This window comes from Echiichthys vipera (genome assembly GCF_963691815.1).
Source record: "Echiichthys vipera genome assembly, chromosome: 16".
Taxonomy (NCBI): Eukaryota; Metazoa; Chordata; class Actinopteri; order Perciformes; family Trachinidae; genus Echiichthys; species Echiichthys vipera.
Window position 1 is genome coordinate 21,220,934 of NC_139841.1, and position 15,809 is coordinate 21,236,742.

At 40.4% G+C, this 15,809-nt stretch overlaps 1 protein-coding gene across 4 annotated transcripts in view; it reads left to right on the top strand.

Annotated features, from left to right (window-relative positions):
* ptpn13 (protein tyrosine phosphatase non-receptor type 13) overlaps window positions 1–15,809 on the top strand; it is a 42,301-nt gene that overhangs the window by 18,552 nt on the left and 7,940 nt on the right. For 2 of the 4 annotated variants that reach the window (XM_083929705.1, XM_083929706.1), the window contains exons 8-28: window positions 1,997–2,089; window positions 3,767–3,866; window positions 4,714–4,933; window positions 5,655–5,729; window positions 5,828–5,999; window positions 6,097–6,247; window positions 6,353–6,491; window positions 6,744–6,896; window positions 7,345–7,527; window positions 7,654–7,816; window positions 8,323–8,758; window positions 9,472–9,575; window positions 10,274–10,327; window positions 10,937–11,026; window positions 11,183–11,290; window positions 11,404–11,535; window positions 11,793–12,277; window positions 12,720–12,851; window positions 14,097–14,190; window positions 14,339–14,424; window positions 14,513–14,675. In XM_083929705.1, coding sequence (XP_083785831.1) covers window positions 1,997–2,089; window positions 3,767–3,866; window positions 4,714–4,933; window positions 5,655–5,729; window positions 5,828–5,999; window positions 6,097–6,247; window positions 6,353–6,491; window positions 6,744–6,896; window positions 7,345–7,527; window positions 7,654–7,816; window positions 8,323–8,758; window positions 9,472–9,575; window positions 10,274–10,327; window positions 10,937–11,026; window positions 11,183–11,290; window positions 11,404–11,535; window positions 11,793–12,277; window positions 12,720–12,851; window positions 14,097–14,190; window positions 14,339–14,424; window positions 14,513–14,675 — 3,333 coding nt within the window. The remainder of the gene's footprint in view (window positions 1–1,996; window positions 2,090–3,766; window positions 3,867–4,713; window positions 4,934–5,654; window positions 5,730–5,827; window positions 6,000–6,096; window positions 6,248–6,352; window positions 6,492–6,743; window positions 6,897–7,344; window positions 7,528–7,653; window positions 7,817–8,322; window positions 8,759–9,471; window positions 9,576–10,273; window positions 10,328–10,936; window positions 11,027–11,182; window positions 11,291–11,403; window positions 11,536–11,792; window positions 12,278–12,719; window positions 12,852–14,096; window positions 14,191–14,338; window positions 14,425–14,512; window positions 14,676–15,809) is intronic. The other 2 variants (XM_083929707.1, XM_083929708.1) reach the window with 2 other exon arrangements.

The following is a 15,809-nucleotide window of genomic DNA, read 5'->3' on the forward strand; positions in this document are numbered from 1 at the left end:
TATATTTATATTTCCTAAGAAAAAAAACAATGGCAATCACTGAGGATTGATCTGCCTCCTTAATATCGGCGAGGTATTGCTGTTTATCTCTCTAATTAGCTGTGACCCTCATGGTCTCTTTTCACTCCCATTGCTTTGAGGTGCAGTGGGTGTTTTGAGGTCATGAGGAAATGTTGATTCAATGTTTATTTGGGATTTCTCTAAATACACTGATTCACCCTCAGGTTAATTGTGACTGACCAACAACAACATTAGACACTTGTGGCTTGACCAGGCATTTTGTGCACAGATTGAAATGACTTTACAAGCTACTTTCATAACATTTTTTTTCACAGGAGGTACATTTCGATTCTGTTGGGCTCAATATGCAACATAACAATCTGATCCCCCTGCCTGCACTATTTAATATATGGCAGTTGATTGTATTTCAGCCGTGTTTATAACAGGATCTTTAATTAACAAGTGAAATTACTTTAGATTAGAAAACTATAGACGGCCTAAAACAAACTGACTTTTGTCTGAAGTTGTGTTATCTTTGCCACATCCAGGACACTTTAACTCTAGGTGTTGTTGTTTAATAATGAGATTAATGTTCTTTTGTTACAAGATTTGTTGGGGTAATCTTTAGTGAAATCAGCCCGGGTTTCTTCCTGGTTTAGGACATGTCAATTAGAGTCCTATAATGGAGACAGATTACTTGTGCATTTCGCTGTTGCTTCAATCAAAAAATGTTGCTGTGTGCTGTATTTTCTTTGTCTTTTAATATACTTTTACAAAAATAAGTGGCATATAAAACCGATATTCGGTGTCCCTTTCCTGCCAAGCTGTAATCAGAGCATAAACAGTTCTTATGGATTTGCCCTTTTTTGAAAATCTTTTTATAGTGGTGGTCCTTTAATGTGATGGAAATGGGTTTTATGTTTCTTTGTCTTTTCCATTGCATTATCTGCCTCACTGCCTTCACCCTATAGGTCTCGAAATTCATCGTGAGTGACAGTTTAGGACAGCTGCATGTGTAGGTATCTGTGCATGTGAGTGGCAATGTAGGTGCACATTTGTAAGCCTTTATACCTCTTGCATTGATAAGCTTAGAAGCTTGAATCGCTGTTAATGACACAGAAGAGACTGCTCCTCTGTGTATATTTTTCTAACTGCAGATGTTCTTTTATGACTCAGTAACCAACAGAAGATGGAAAACTATTTTGGTCTGACCTTCTTTCTTACTAAGAAGTTTACTTACTTATGAAGTTTAGTTGAAGATAGACGTCATCACAAAGAGATGTTGTACTGTGAAACTCTTCTAAATTAAAATGCCTGAGCAATGACTAGGGAATGCCATTCATTCAAGCTGTGTAGCTGATACTGAAGAGCAGGACTTTCAAGTTCTGTGCACTCGGCAGGGAAACACATGACACATTATGTTGGAGTTTAGACTGTTTTGAAACATTGTTTATATTGATTCCCTGCTCTGCCGCAGATGCTCAATGCATTGTTGAGTTTATGAAGAATTGCTGAGAGATGTAAATCATTGTGGTGAGCTGGTCTGTACTTGCCGCGGTTCACCCAGTCAAGCAAGACAAAAGATTACGCCCTCAACAAAAAGCTCTCTAACCTGACATGAGGCATGTCTGCATACACTTGTGCAGAAGCTGCTGTTTCAGCGCAGTTACACATGTCTTTCATTAGGAGTGTTTACCAACAGCATGACTAATACCTGCCTTGTGTGCCTCAGTCTACTGGTTTAGGGTTGCCATCGGCCTCAGTAGGATTTGGAGAGAGTACAGTAAAAGAAAAAAATGGCTTGTCAGCTCGGCTTCACCTTAAGCATCCCTCACAAACAGGAAACAAGTCCATATAACCTTTTTTAAGTTGTCTCATGTGCATGAAGTTTATGTTTGATCCATTTCATCATTTCGCAGACATCCTCTTATCTTTGTGCATGGTTCATATTATATTGTTTTTAAAAGATGGGCTGATAGTCTTTCTCTTCCCTCAGACCCGGTCCACACCCACCAGAGGTACCACAGTGATTACAGTTCATCCAGCGAAAGCCCCTCAGTAACCTCCTCTGATCCAGACTACAGACAAGGTCAAATATTTCTTTATCTGTGTTATTCTCTTCATGGACACGCATAACTCATCTTGGGAACCTGCACGCAGCAGAGATACAAATAAAAAATTAAATTACACTACTTTTCCATAATAACAATTGACTAAATTAATCAGTTAACATAAAAAAGAAGTAGCCACACAGTCTTGACGTTCTGGAGCTCTGGGACTAGGACTTACTTACACCTGGGACACTCAGTGAATCATTTGATAAGAAAAGCAATAGTAGTCTGGGCCACAAGGCCTAAGGTTAAAAGCCACTAGCAAAGGATGTCAAACATTATTTTTCTCCACTGACCATTCACTGCGGTCTGCCCTGCTTAAAGCCACATTCTCTGCTGTCTTATTGCAAAACCTCACAGGGCACACTTTGTAGGCTAAAAATGATGAGGTGCACCACTCTCCACCCTCTCTTGGGTGCTGCTGTCAGCCATTTATCTAGTTCTCTTAATGCAATTAGATTATGTCTTTTGCTATGTGGGATTGCACAAGATACCTTCAGTGTCGGTGCAAAATGAAATTGTGCAATAAACAAAGACAAGACTTCACTATTGTAATAGTGTGGGAAATTTGAGGCTTGCTATTGAGTAAAACTCAGCAGCTCAGATTCAAACCTCTCATTGGTTTAAAAGTGTTGCACATGACTCGAGAAAGTATTAACATAACGGTGACGCACGCATTTTCAGGTAGTAGTGTGAGGCTTGGGATAAAGTTCAGTAGTAGTTTTAGTAGTACAAAGTGCTTTACAAGGTAGCAAAAAAAAAAGTCATAAAACCAATACAGTACAAAAGTAAGAGTATGGGGAAAAACATTTTTAAACTTAATAAAAGACCGTTCAAAGGAAATGAAAACTCAAGTAAAATCAGTAAAGGCTCTCCGATAAATGTAAGACAATATGTAACTACAATCATATTTATATACATCATTCAAACTATACTGTATATTCATTATTATTCACATATAGGTAGTTTTGCATGCAATGTGGTTTCAGATGTGCTTTTGTTTTTACAGTGATTTCAGTGACTTTAGATGAATTGACTTAAAATTGCCAGTGCAGTGGGAGTGAGTGCTAAGAAAGGTCAAAAGCAAATCTATTCTAGATTCAAGCCTAACACCTAAACTCCATTAATCACTGTATCCAAGGGTTCCACCTTTGCACGAAAGCTTGACATTGAGCTCAGACAGCTGTTAAGACTTTAGAAATACTAGTGGAAGTGGTGCCAGTTTTATTTGGAAGTGGTTAAAATATATTTAACATGTTCCAAAAAGAAAGGCTCTTTGAATTACTTTCAACTGGAAAGTTTAACAAGTAACAACTTCTAACACATTGAAGGCTTTTATTGTAAGAGATGGGGCAATACTTAAAGCAGTTTGCGTTTTAGTACTGTCTGACACATAATGGTACGGCATTGCAATGTTTTTTCGTGTGTGCAAATTCATCTCCAGACATCATAGATTGTATTTGTGGTTCTGATTTGTGACCTGATTCCCATAACTGCTCCACCCTCTTGCGCACATGTTCATGCAGGTATATTTGTACCACAGTGTCTGCATCAGGAGGGGTGTGTTTGATTGTGTACATGTGAAAACAAAATACACTTTTGTCCGTACGTCTGTGTGTCTGTGTACACAGCTAATACTCCCATATCTCTTACAGCTAAGAGACAAGGCGAGGTCCGGAAGTATGGTTCCCAGCAGGCACTTTCCTCTGAGCATGATGCCCTTTCGCTGACAAGTCACAACACACACAGGCACAGGTAACACGCACACCATGTATACAAATGGCACTTTAACAAACAAGGTACCAGTGTTGGGTTTTCTCCCCCATGCAGATAACTTACAGCTACTAGTTAGTTGAGCCATACTGTATGTAAATCTTTCCTTTCATGTGGAAGTTACAGACCCCAGGACAGTCTCTCTCATCCTTAAACAATCTTCATCTTCATTCTAATACTTAAGTAGCTCAGAGTGAACCCATTTCCAAGCCAGTTTTATTTTACAAATTCAAGTGTTGAATCCCTGCACTTGAACTTTATGGGAGCTTCATAGGAAATGGATCAAGAATGAATTAATGTGTGTAATTTCACCACCTGCTTAGTAGTGTGTATGTCTCAAAACAAAATGTGTTTGCATTCGTTTGCTTCTTCGTTCGCTAAACAGAACAGAGAAGCCGCAGATGAAGCTGTCCTGTTCTGTCCTCTGGGCCACATACAGCTGGTGTGGCACAGCAGGGTCAAGCCCATGCTTTGCTAGTGAGGTCATCTAATGCGACATCCACATTCAGCAATCTCTATCTCTCTAATCTGTGGCATTACAGAGGACTGCTGTCTGCTGTTGTGATGCCTGCTAGCGGAAAAAATGTTTCCAGGGCACTTGTTTTCCCCTGAAGCTAAAACAAGTCACACCAAATAGTATTTGGTCTCTTTTGTGTGTAAACCCATTGTCTGAAATAGTCATGTTGCAACTTTTAAGTATTTACTTTATGGAAAGCAAAAAACGTCAGTAAATCCGCATATCAAGCACAAATGTCACAAGGCATCATACAGCAACAGTTTCCATTCAGCTTCTGCACAATACAATCCTCGCCTTCTCTTCTCCCTGTAGGCTGTATGAGGGGGCAGTTGATGAAGGTCTGGTTGGAACAGAGCTGCTCCTCCAGAGGCAGGAAGAGGAGGTTCAGCAGCGGCTCCAAGCCCACCTGGCCAGCAGGCTGTCCAGGGCCAACCTCTACCCCACAGATGACCCCCTGGCCCCATCTCACACTTCCATGCTCGACCTTCGAGACCCCCTCCACACCTCTTCTGTACCACTTCGCAAACCCAAGGTTTTTGCTCCTGGATAGACCTTTTCTTATACAAACATTAGTTTTATTTATGTACAAAACATCTTTATTCACTGTAAAACATAATTCATGTCACCCTCCCTAGGTCAAGTATATTGTGAAGATAGATTGTGGTGTATATGTGATTTTTTTTTTCGGTACAGTCGGTTTTATTCCACCTATCACAAATTGTGTTAAGACAAGTGGTAAATGGCAGCATATCTGCTAAAGATTATAATCAACCTCAAATACCGTGCATAACTTATTTTCCTAATAGGTTAATTATACTTAAAAATGCAAGACATATTTTCTACTCATGGTAGATTTTTAATTGAAGTCATTTTGGATGTGGGGGTTTCCAGTAGGTAATACAAAAACCTTTGACTGAAGTAAAGGAATCTTGCCCTTCCACTTCTGGTGAGACATGACTACAGCAGAAAAGCAACAATGTGGTGTGTGTGCAACACTAAAAATGTACCACATTAGCTGTTGTCATCGAAATTTCATAATAACATCAGCTATTAAAACAAGTTAGAACCTGCAGTGTGGGTGTTTTTGTGTAGAAAGGAAGTCGCCCATGTACCGTATGTGTATCAGATGTTTTGGTATCGTAGTTCAGCACTGACTGTGATTGCATTTGAAACACAATCAGTTCCAGGTTGAAAATGATCCTTAAAGATTTTGGTAAAATAAATGTGATTTTCTTTCTTTACACCAATGGCAGAACTTCCATGGGCCTGAGTTTGTGAAGATGGTCAGGGAGCCCTGTGTTACCTTATCTATTCCCTCTTCAATAATGGTGAGCCGATTTATCCATTGTGTTGTCACAGAAACGGTTTTATTTTTTGAATTTATAATCCATTACTCCTTCCTTTTTTTTTTCTCTATGTCCACAAGAAACGTGGTAAGGTAGAGGAAGTACAGAGGAAGGTGGGTGTGGTGCTCCTGAGTGGCCAAAAGCTGGAGTTGAGCTGTGACATCAAGGCAGTTTGTAAAGATGTTCTTGATATGGTGGTTGCCCACATCGGGCTCGTGGAGCATCACCTCTTCGGCCTTGCATACATACGAGGTACTGTATGTTGCTCCTGTGTATATCTTTGGTTTGAATTGCGTGTATGCATGTGTTTGTCCCTCTCACCCTCTTCTCCTGAAAATCATACACACAGAAAATGAGTTCTTCTTCGTCGATCCTGATGCCAAACTGTCCAAAGTGGCCCCAGAGGGATGGAAGGAGGATCCTAAGAAGAAGAAATCTGATGTGCCTTTTAATCTTTTCTTACGAATCAAATTCTTCCTTGATGATGTCAACTTCATACAGTAAGTATATATTTTATATGTTATGCGAGAACCTAAAATCACCCATGCGTTGGCATATCACGTTTAAGATAACCAAAAATGTCTGTATTTTTCTGGATATAACAGGCATGCTATGACCAAACATCAGTACTACTTACAGCTGAGGAAGGATATCTTGGAGGAGAGGATGCGCTGTGACATAGAAAATGCCATGCTGTTGGCTTCATTGGCACTGCAGGCTGAATTCAGTGACTACCATCCTGAGGTATCAAATCTCTTTAATACATATAATTGTTTTCAGTCCACTGGCAACACTTAAAATACTTTAAATATGGTTTAAATTGAACTGTAGTTTTATTGGTTTATATATGAGAAAGTATTGCTGAGAACACACATTTGAAGTAAGATGTGAGGTAAAATGTTTTAGAATCAGAAATGAATGAAGGTGAACATATAATTGTCTCAACTTCACAAAATGACAGCTGGAATAATAATGCTGTCAATCTATGCTACTCAGCTCCACGGGAAGACCTACTTCAGACTGGAGCACTACCTCCCAGTGTCAATCCTGGATAAGGTGGACCAGACGACCATGAGGGAGGAGTTGCCGAAACTTCACAGTAACTACTATGGAGCGTCTGACTCCGAGGCAGAGTTTGAGTTTCTCAAGGTCAGCAAGATATGTAAAAGAAATATGTAAAATGGCAGGTCTTCCAGGACAAAGTGCCAAAGACTCTACTTTGGCTGAGGAAGTAATGCATTTAAGTTTATGGTTGACAGGAAACCAAAGATTACAGTGTCAACTACAAACAGAAGCGGTGCCATTGCATTTCATTCTGTCTTTGTAATATTACTTACTATGCCAAATCCACCGTCTACTAAATCATCTCTATTTTCTTCATGTCACTATACCAAATTGAATTTTACAAATTGAATAATATTATCATATTATCCTATTATATTTAATCAGATAAAAATCAGTGCACTCATATTGAATCACTGACCCGATGAAAGACTTCTTGTCTGCATGAAAAGTTTCAAAATCTCAAAACACATTCACATCCCCTCTCTGTTTCTCAGTATTGAGAATTTAAGACTCTATATTGATTATCTCAAAGGTAAGCCAGAGGCTGATAGAGTATGGTGTCCATTTCCACCGGGTGCTTCCTGAGAAGAGATCCCAGACGGGCATCATGCTGGGTGTCTACTCCAAGGGGGTGCTCATCTTCGAGGTGCTTAATGGAAATCGTGCCCCGGTGCTAAGGTTCCCCTGGAGGGAGACCAAAAAGATTTCCTTTATAGTACGTACTTGTGTCATTATTAACATAAATACTATTATAATGCACCTTAGTGAATTTAATTCATTTACTCTGACTTAGCCCAGTTGTCATCACCTTCAATTAAATGTTTAACTTGTCACCCTGAAGAAAAAGAAGATTTGCCTCCAGAACACATCAGATGGGATTAAGCACCTGTTTCAGACGGACAGCAACAAGACCTGTCAGTATCTGCTACAACACTGCTCTGATCAGCACAAGTTCCACCTACAGATGAAGGCCCGCCAAAACAACCAGGAGCTTCAAGACCTAGGTACAGTAGGAGAGAGGAGAGAGCAGCCACACATGCGGGTAGAGGTCACATACAGTAATATGGCCTCAGGCTCAGACACAAAGATTTGCATATATTTGCACTGAGAGTAAGGTTAACATGTTTTCACACAGCAGGCCCAAAAGCGTTGGTGCTTGTTTTTATTAGTTTGAACAACAGAACAGCTTTGCCTTTATCACGCCTGATACTCCCACCACATTGTTGACATAAAGTCATAACTAGGCTTATTTAAGTTGATGACTGCCAAGAAGACTGACCAGACCATTAGCTATGATGATTAAGATAAATATCTCCAGAAAGAAGCTTAAGATAGTTCCTGCTTTTATTGTCTAGACAATAATTACTTCAGACTGCTGAGTTAATGACACAGATCAACACTTTAGCTCTACGGAATTTCAATTTTGTCTCATACTTTTTCTATAGTGATACACAAAACATTTAATAATTATAACTAACAAGTAGCTTTCTGCTTTGCCTGTCTTCATCAGAGAACTGCCCCTTGAGTAGTTTGCAGTATTCCCTTGAATCTCGGAGTGGAGACTCAGTGGGGAGGACAGTGAGCTCAGGCAGCCTGGCCCCCAGCTTATCGACGCGATCCAACCCAGACCATCTGAAGAGGATCTCCTACTCAGAGGTGGCCCTCCACAAGGCAACGTCTGGCTCAATATTGGTCCAAGATGAGCTTCACTTTCCAGGTTTCAATCCAGTTGCCTCCACAGTCCTTTCCAATCCGCGGATAATAAGTCGCTCGCACCACAACCTCGGACAGATGCCAGAGTCTACAGAGCACCGTGTGGCAGAGTCATATCGTGGTCAGTCCCACAGCGGACTGAGTCAGGCACAACCCAACCAAGTGGCCTCTCACTTCCAGCAACACCAGCGAGCCAGCTCAGACACAGACTCCCTCTCGCAACAACAGGAAAAGTGAGCTGAAAGAAGTCAAATATTAAGGAAACGCCTTAAAACACCAGAATATGGGAGAATAGTTCAGAATAAAATCATGACATTATTTCTTTGGTATTCCATTACTTCCAACATCCATCAAACTATGAAGGATCTAGAATATATTATGAATTTGAAACCTTTTATTTGTCCTGTAAAATCTTGTTTCATGCTCAGTTGTATTTCTTAATTGACCCTCTGTAAACCCTTTAGTGCAAGAGTCTCAAACTCACTTAAGGACAGGCTAAGGTTCCTAAGTGAGGACCTGTTACTGGGACTATAGCTTTGACTAACACCACAGAGACACAGGGAACTCTACCTCAAGCCTCTAATTAAACCTCTGGGGTGCATGCGTGTGTGTGTGTGTGTGTGTGTGCGTGTGTGTGCGCACATGCGCCCTTGTGCCCTTGTGTTTGTGTAAGGTTGTATCTACCAGTGTGTATTTTAAATAAGCAACATGCTTGTTTTTGTGCCAGTTGCTCCCTCTCATGTCAGCTTTACAGATGACATGTTTGATTCTTAGTCTAGTAGCATACTGTATGCATACAAACCTAATATAGATAAACATTAGTAGTTAGTTAGAAGGAAAGTCAGTGTTTTTGTTGGTTTGTTTCTCTTCTCTTTGTGTCCTTGTTCAATCAGGAAAGTTGCCTCCTCGGGCTAAATCGTCTCTTCTTACTCTCCTTCCTTCTCAGATCTTTTGGCACAGTGTCACACAGCAGCCCAGCCTGGAGTCTCAGGTCCAAAAAAGAATCTGACTCTTCTTCCACAGAGGATACTGGCCAAGCATATGTAGTTGGTAAGCATGCTGACCTGCAAAGGATGATGCAGCTTGTTTTTTTGTTTACCTCACATAATATGTTCGTATCTACATAAGTGGCCTGATCATGCAGGAGGCTTCTGCAGGACAATGACTACATCTTTTCATTATTGCCTATAAATTAAAGCCTGACCAATGGGAATTTTTAACTGTAACTGATTTTAAAAGGGGGAAAATTTACCAGTTACCAATATGGCGGCCAATATAGTGGATTTTTCTATGTGACTCTGCAAAGGCACTCAGAAGATAACTTTTATTAAAGCGAATTATATATTATACATACAATGCATTACATTCTTAATTCTAGAAACGGAGCATCTAGAACATTGAGAAAATAAAGAATATATATAAAAATAAATATACATCAGTTATGTATGTTCAGTATCGGGAAACTGCTGACCATGTTCTGCTGGACGAACTATTTAATGACACCATTTCTAAGTCACACCACACATCGTTTTCTGCATTATATGCTCTGTAAAGTTCTAATATTGTTTTCCACATATTGTTTTTCGACAACATGTACCGATACTGATAGATGCCGATATGTCTGTGATAGGCCAATCAATCAATCTGGCTCTTTACATCGGCAGAGAGGCAGACGAGAAGTTTTCATTGTTCTGTTTAATACAAAACTAAAGCAATGCCTTGCTGATCTCGTGTGTCTCTGTTTCCAGGTGTCAGTATGCACAGTTCCTCTGGACCACCTTCAACCCCAGCCTCTGTTAACGGTACATATCGAAATACTGTATCTATCTTTCATTTCCTCATAGGGAAGTCATTCATAGACTCTGGATTTCCACGCGTTATAATGTCAAAATGCAGGAAATATCCGACTGCCCTCCACCACCCCTCATTTTGTAACGTTTTTAATCTCCCTCTTCAATCTGTTGAACCATATGCTGATCATGGCACAGCCAAGTACGGGATATATAAACCAAAAAGTCTGTTCTAAATCACAATTATATAATGCAGAATTGAGACTCTGTCCTCTCAGCACTGCCTGCCTGTGGAACTGGCCCCGGCCCCACCATTTAATAGCTCCATACTTGGCACTGAACTCATGACCTTCCCTTTCATCCTAGCTTAACCCGTCTTTTCAGGCCCATTAGCCAACAGTGCTAAACTAGAGGCCCCTCAGCAACACTGTATGCCTGCCTCAGCTGATTAATAGTTACGGTGTAGATATACTAATCCTCTCAGAGTGGCCTACTGGGTATCCCCAGTGAAATTAATTTCCAAAATGACATACCTCAATCAGAAATGACAGAGCCAATAATGTACTTATGGTATATATTTCAGTAAATATAACAAATGGTGTGTGTCCTTGTGCTGCACAGATTCACTCAAGAAAAAGCTCATTGCCTTACCATCTCCAGAGAGAGAAATCACAGCTGTAAACCTGAAGAAAGATGTGAAATATGGCCTGGGTAAGGGTGTGTATACATTTTCCTGAAATAACATTTTAGGCTGCCTGCTGCCATTTCTCAGCTGTCAGAGGATTTCCTTAATCCCCAAGATGTTTTCTGTTTGAATGTGTGTATACATTAAGTGTTTAAATCAATTTGCTTTTGCTTGTTCTCTAGGGTTCCAGGTTGTTGGAGGGGAGAACTCTGGTCGTATGGACCTTGGCACCATCATCAGCTCCATCACCCCTGGAGGTCCTGCTGATGTCAACGGCTGCCTCAAACCTGGTAGGCCAGTGTTTTTACTTCCCTCTTCCTCCTATGCTACTGATTTGTTCACTTTTGTCTGCTGTGATTATAGCAGTGCTAGCATGCATGTAACAGTTGTAATATTGATGCAGGTGATCGGCTAATATCAGTGAATGATGTGAACCTAGAAGGGCTCCCTCATGCCACAACGGTTGACATCCTCCAGAATGCTCCTGATGATGTTGCTCTGGTGGTGTTACAGCCCAAAGAGAGGCTCTACAAAGGTAAAAGCAGAGATTTGAGTGTAATGTTTTATGTGTAAAATTATCATGTTTTTGTTTTGTCATGCATTTTGTCTATTGCGCTGGTATCGGATCTGTACACAGTACTGACCGATACACAGGTAAAGGTTCAGGTATCGGGAAGGAAAAAATGGTATCCGAAAATCTCTCATGTATTCCTTGTCATCATGCACAGAGTGTGTTTCCTCTTAAGTCCAAACTTTCAGACTTATCACTGTTCTTCTTCCTTTTTTTGATAGACTCTTCTTCAGGCTATGTTCCCTACCCAGCCAAGTCTGCGATGAAGGTGCTTAACTCTGGCCAGAGACGAGAACCAGACTTTGATACCTCGTCAGAGGAGCAGGTGGGAACGGGAAGCCCCAGCCCTCCTCCCCACAGCGCTGCCACACCATCATCCACCTCCTCCCCAGTCCACCAGCACATGAGCCTCAGTTGTCAGGACTCCAGGACGGGCAGTGTTGCTAAAATCAGCCCACCCCCAGCGAATGGAGTTCAGCAGTGCCTAGAAAGATTAACAGCTGCTTCCAAGGCTGCAACCGCTGCCAAACATCACAGACCAGAACCTAACGTTTGCTTGGATGCTACGCCACCGGCTCTGCCACCCAAAACTAGAAAAGCTAAAGTGTCAGAAGCTCCCAAAGTGTCCGAGCACTCTGACTGGGGGGATTCAGACATGGATGAGGAGACTTATTCCAGTAGTCAAGAGAAACTCAAAGTGAAAAAGGTGCGGCCTTTGTGTTTATCAATTTGATGTAAACAGCTTATTTGATTTTATATATCATACTACGAAGTAGATGTCTACTCAGCAGATCTATGATTCAAAACTCAAAAGCTTTTTTTTTTTTAATCCTGGTGGGGCAAATATGAATCAGCTTTTATTGATAGAACAGGAAAAGAATGGTTCTTCCACAAACAAGCATTACACATTACCTTTCAGATGCTTGGCACAACTAACTGCCTGTATATATCACCTTTGCCTATCATTACATTTACAATGTCAATGCAAGGCAGTTTGTTACCTGTACACTGCATGTCATCACTTGAATCTGCTCATTTTCTTCCCAGCGTTACCTAGTCCAACTTCCTCACTCTCCCTTGATCCCTTTTTCTCTCTGCATGTTCCAGCTTGTTATAATTCAACTTAATGCCCTGTTCTCTGTTTGCAGGAATACATCATGGAAAATTTAAATGGTAATGCCCCAGGGGTCAATAGTCTCTGTCCAGGAGAACTATTTGATGTTGAGCTGTCTAAAAAAGACAGCAGCCTGGGCATAAGTGTCACGGTACTGTTCGGCAAGGTTTTCACCCTCTCTTTGTTTTGCCCCCTTTCCCCCCCCATCTTGTTGTCTGTTTGTGTTTATATGTTGCTTGGTTTGGTTTGCTTTCTAATGCTGTATGGTGACAGATCTGGAAGCTCTTGTGGGAGCATGCCTTTTTTTTCTTTCGTTAAATCAATAAGGCTGTTGTTGTTGTTTTTTAAATAAAATCACACAGTATGTTTAGTACCTTCACAGTAAGGACCATACACAGTTTAAACAGGACTGGTTTGTGAGCTTTCTTATGGCTTTTATTATCGCTGCTCTGACTCTAGAGTGACTAACTGGATTGCCACTAATATCATTTCTCCCTGAGGATTGACCGTAACACTCAATAACAAATCGCTTGACTGTGTGTCATCAGACCAGGGTGGATGTCAAATCATAGTGTTTTAGAATAGTGACTGATTCAGTGTGTACTGAAATAACCTTGAAATTCAACCTAACAATAAAACAGTTATCCAGACTGAGATAACCAAATGAACACTGATTTTTAGGATTTAACGTCTCAGTGATTTTGTCAATAACATCACAGTGGAGGATTTGTTTTCATTTGCATATAATTCATAATTGTGATATGATAAAAGCTTTGTGATTTGTCTTGCAGTAAAAAAACTTTTTTTTTTAAACCGCAGAATTTAATTATGAAGGGACAAATTATTGGGACAGAGCCATATTGGTTGGCAAGGCGGAAAGGGACAGTTTATTAAAGTAGTGTCCTTACAAAGTAATTCTAAGATGGACCCGTTGAAGAATGAAGACATTTAATACTTTCTTGTTTTATAAAAATAGCCTTTTAAGCCTTAAAGTCACTTCCGTCTTAACGTGAATGATGTTCATCCATCAACACAAAGGGGAGGTTCGGCTTTAAACAAATGGCAACACATACTCAACACTGGCATCAACAAAACCCTGATCTGTTGTAATGTCCACAAACAAATCACAATATTATCAACTTCAGGGAAACTTTTGTCTTGAATGTTTTTAAATACTTCTCTTGTGAAATTTGGTTGATATTTAATAATAGTGATATTGAAGTATAATATTATTTATAATGCACCAACATTATATTCCTAAACCCACAGTTAAGACGAAGCAATTATCATTTAGCAAATACACTTGAAATGAAAAAAAACCCTCCACACCTGCCATCAACCCCCACAGAACATCCATAATGATCCACTTTCTCCTTGGCTGATTAGACTAAGAGGTGTGTTCATTTCTTAGGGAGGAGTCAACACGACTGTTCGACATGGAGGCATCTACGTCAAAGCCATCATACCAAAAGGAGCTGCTGAGCTTGACGGAAGAATACAGAAAGGTGCCGGTCTAAACTGCGACGTTACAAATAATGACTTAAACAGAAAGATCAAAGATAAACTGAATGACTGGAGCAAATGACTGTGTGACTTCATCTATGTAGACTCTTTTTTTGTGTCTTAACTGCCCTGTGTCTGTCCTATGCCCAGGGGATCGTGTGGTAGCTGTCAATGGGAAAAGTCTGGAGGGAGCCACTCATCAGCAAGCAGTAGAGGTTCTCCGAGACACTGGGCAGGTGAGGAATGACATTTGCCAAAAGCACCTTGCTGACAAACTGTTTAGTTCCTACCCACTAACGCTAAGCAAACCATTGTCTCCCTCAGACAGTGCACTTGTTGCTGGAGAAGGGTCATCCGCCTGCAGACAGTGTCCATGCTCCCCTCACGCCTCAGTGTATTCGGCAAACTGCTGACCAAAACCAGACGAAGAATAAAGAGCAGCCACTTGAGGTCAAAGAAAAACCAGAGTACAGCTTTGTCACGCAAGGTGAGGCGACAAAACAGCAGACAATCAAGGATTCTCAAGCAGCGTGATTATACATTTTTGGGTTTGTTAAGTTACCAAGACTTAAAGTTAACCCATTATCCTATGATCTAATGAGTTGATTAATCTTCTCAGTAGGCTGTGCATCGGTTTGTTTTTTATTAAATTTGGTTGCAAAATAATTTCTCCCTATGCCCTATGCCAGGGATGGCCAAACAATAGTAAATGTATCGTTTACAAGCAGTTACACTGCAGGAAATTCAGTGTTTCTCTATCTGAACACCCTATGTGCTATAGAAAATAGAATTTCTCTCAAAATAACTAAGCAACACTACTAAACAGTTTAGCGTCTGACATTCGTAGTTTATGGGTTTTCCAAACATTAAAAAAAGGTATTTCTGTATCTGCTGCTCTTAAAGCATTTCTTACCTTTCTGGCATTTTTACACTTTCTTTTGTAATCTTAAAATGTTCCTAATACGCATATGGCACCCTGAAATGTAAAATAAATCCACCAGGTCTTGAAACTCATCAACATTCAATTCTCATATATTTCTAATAAAAGTCTGACTAATCATTTTATTTGGTCTGAATAAAATTATTTGCAGAGCTTCCTGCCTGTCAGTTGTTCGCTCCGTTTCACTTGCGCTGCTCATGCTGCGTTCAAGTACCATGGGAAGTCCGAAGTTTCGGACCTCCAACTAGGCGAAGTGCACTGGAGTGCCTGACAAAAATGTAACTGCCAACTAACTAGTTCGGGGGAGAACGACCTATGCTGAATTTGCTCGTCCACTTTGACGGGCATTCCAGTGCACTTTGCCTAGTTGTAGGTCAAAACTTTGGACTTCCCATTGAACTTGAACGCAGCTTTCCTCTCAGCGCACGTGTCGGGGGAGAAGGGAGCATCAGAGGTCAGGCAGGGGGAAGAAGGTGGGACTTTGGAGGGAAGGGAAGAATTGCTCTTAAATTAATTTAAAACTTTAAAACTCTAATACAGTGTATGGCCTAAAACATCATGATATGATGTGTAAATAAGTAAACTGTATGTGGGCAGAACAGGCAGAAATTGCTAAATATGAATATTACGTAAAATATTATGATAGTTTGTGTGTAATTTATTGTTAATGTTATTTAGATG